Source organism: Pavona decussata, unplaced genomic scaffold, assembly GCF_977016875.1.
Source record: "Pavona decussata unplaced genomic scaffold, jaPavDecu1.1 SCAFFOLD_931, whole genome shotgun sequence".
Lineage (NCBI taxonomy): Eukaryota > Metazoa > Cnidaria > Anthozoa > Scleractinia > Agariciidae > Pavona > Pavona decussata.
In genome coordinates, this window is record NW_028145948.1 from 145,703 (window position 1) to 148,636 (window position 2,934).

A 2,934-nucleotide genomic window follows, 5' to 3' on the forward strand; every position below is an offset into this window, starting at 1 on the left:
ATTGCGATAAAACGTTTCGTAAAAACATTATAAAAAGGTTAAAAAACACGACGTTTCGATGTACATTACATCATTATCAAGTGAAATTAAAAATGCAAGATTGCGGCTATAAATACAAAAATGGACAATAGATATTAATTAAAATAGTAGCATTGAAAAATGCTACCGGTTAAACAAAAAGTTTCGCACGTATAGAGTCCGTTTGAGTGTTCAAGCAAGGCTTAAGTTTCTTGATGTACAGCATTTCAAATACCAAACAATCAAATTTGCTCTGACACTTTCTCAAGATGTTAAAATGGCCCTGATTCAATAGGTGTTTGCTCCCGTGAGCTTCAAGAAAATGTTTGCCAATTGCCGAGTTCTTGTGCTCAGCAACGCGTTGAAAAAGGTGTCTGGCTGTATAGCCGACATAATCTGCATCGCACAGATCACATGCAAAATAGTAAACAACGCATTGCTGATTCACGATCGACGGCTTAACTTCCCTAGGCTTAAGATCATGTTCTAATTTCCTACTAACAAAAACTGGCTGCAATATGGGGCCAATCTTATTACTTAGGTCGTTAAATTGCCTGCGAACCGCATTGGCAGCTACTTGATCCTTAAAAGGAAGGATAATTCTGATCTTACGACCGCCTTCAGGCTTCTCTTCCGCTGCCTGTTCCGATACATTACGAAGAAAATCACTAATGATGGAATCTATGAGAGCCCTAGGATAATCTAGGCGACTGAAAATTGAGCGCAATTTGTTACATTCTAAATTGAAAGCTTCTGTTGTGGAACATAGAGCGTACGCGCGATGTAACATTGTTTTCACTAAAGACACCTTGTATCGTTTGTCGGTATGGCTATGGTAATGCAAGAGTAAGCCACTGTTCGTTTGTTTCCTGTAAACTTGAGTTTCAAGTTTAGTCCCACACTTGATGATTTCAATGCCAATAAAAGGAATCCTACCACTGACAGGGAGTTCCATTGTAAATTTCATGCTGGGATGGAGACCATTCAGAGTATTGAGAAACTCAGAGGCAGCGTCACCACTAGGCATTTTAGCCAGGGTATCATCCACGTAACGTTTGTACAGGTCAGGCATCAGACCATCACGGGAGAGCTTCTCTTCCAGGTGACACATAAAAACATTAGCCATCAGAGGACCAAGAGGGGAGCCCATGGCCACCCCATCAGTCTGTTCGTACAAAAGACCATTGAACTGGAAAAGCTGGTTGGTTGTAGCAATTTCCAGTAATTTGGCAAGCTGATCCTTCTGCAAGTTAAGGCCGTAGGTCTTGTTGAACCAATCGTTGGTGAACGCTTTGTGGACTAGGATGTTAATCGTCTCACTCAAAGGTACGTTGGTGAAAAGTGATGTCACATCATAGGAGACTAAGATGTCATCCTCATTCACGGAAATGGTACGGATTTCATCAGCAAAAGCAAAGGCATCAGTGATTGTGTAGTCATTGATGGAGAGTGGCTTAAGTTTCTCTTCGAGCCATTTGGCGAGATTGTAATTGTAGGCGCCAGTTGCTGATAAAATGGGTCTCATACTCAGTGTGGCTTTATGGGTCTTCGGAAGGCCATACAAGTGTGACAATCTGGAACTCTTCGGAGAAAGCGAGTTAGCGATCTCTTCAGGTAGAATTTGACGTAAGGCTGTGCGCAACTCTTTTTCTTTCTGTAAGAGCGGGTGGAAATGTTGAGCTGGACGTCCACGCCTCTTTGGTCGCTTTTCATCAACATGTACGAACTTAGAAGTGTTATCGATTGAAGCAGCGCTTAGAAGACGGATGTATTCGGTCTTGTCCATTACCACTACGCCAGAACCTTTATCAGGCTTGGTGATTATGATGTCGTCACGTTTCTTCAAGCGATTAAGAGCATTCAAAAGAGCCTTTGGTGGTTTGGGGCTTGTACGATGGATATAGTTCAAGGCGATTGAGCGTAGAGTTGAGCTTGCCAGTTCCTTCTCAGAATCATCCAACAACGGCTCTATTTTCCAATATGCTTTCTCAAAGCTCGCATGTATGTCGATGGGCGAGACCTTTTGTGGTACTGAAAACTTCAGACCTCTGCAGATAAGAAGCTTCTCGAAGAACGTAAGGCGATAAGAAGATAGGTTGTTTATATGCTCATTGACATCAAGCTTCTTTGATATTAATCGCGAGATTTTGCTGACATGGCCCTTCATCATTTCTTCGTACTGGTTGTTGCGTAGAACACTCAATGTTCGCAAGATGGCGATGAAGCGAAGCAAAGAGCATTTATCTCGGAGATCTTTGTAAGCATTCTGTACTTCTTCTCTGAGGTGTTTGAGCTGGGAGAGTTTGAAACTCAATTCCTCTTCGATGACATCCTTTTGATAAGTTTCTGAAGATTTCTTCCATTTGCGTGCTCTTGTACGGTCGACTTGTGCGAAAGTTGGTGTAACACCAAAGTTCAAACATAAACGTAAAAATTCAATGGCGCCTTCGCATTTGATGAGGCGTTGACTACACTTTTCAAGACGTCTGAAAAAGTGCAGTTGGTTATCCCGTTTGAGTATACGAAGAAGCAAAGACTTAGAAAAACATTTGACTATAAAAAATTGCGATAAAACGTTTCGTAAAAACATTATAAAAAGGTTAAAAAACACGACGTTTCGATGTACATTACATCATTATCAAGTGAAATTAAAAATGCAAGATTGCGGCTATAAATACAAAAATGGACACCCTGATACCCTGGCTAAAATGCCTAGTGGTGACGCTGCCTCTGAGTTTCTCAATACTCTGAATGGTCTCCATCCCAGCATGAAATTTACAATGGAACTCCCTGTCAGTGGTAGGATTCCTTTTATTGGCATTGAAATCATCAAGTGTGGGACTAAACTTGAAACTCAAGTTTACAGGAAACAAACGAACAGTGGCTTACTCTTGCATTACCATAGCCATACCGACA

At 41.4% G+C, this 2,934-nt stretch overlaps 1 protein-coding gene across 1 annotated transcript; it reads right to left on the reverse strand.

Moving 5' to 3' along the window:
- LOC146448427 (uncharacterized) lies at positions 1 to 2,515 on the reverse strand. The gene has a single exon (XM_085102595.1). The coding sequence runs from the start codon at positions 2,186 to 2,188 to the stop codon at positions 170 to 172; it is 2,019 nt and encodes a 672-aa protein (XP_084958721.1). The 5' UTR covers positions 2,189 to 2,515; the 3' UTR covers positions 1 to 169.
- Positions 2,516 to 2,934: the final 419 nt, after the last annotated feature.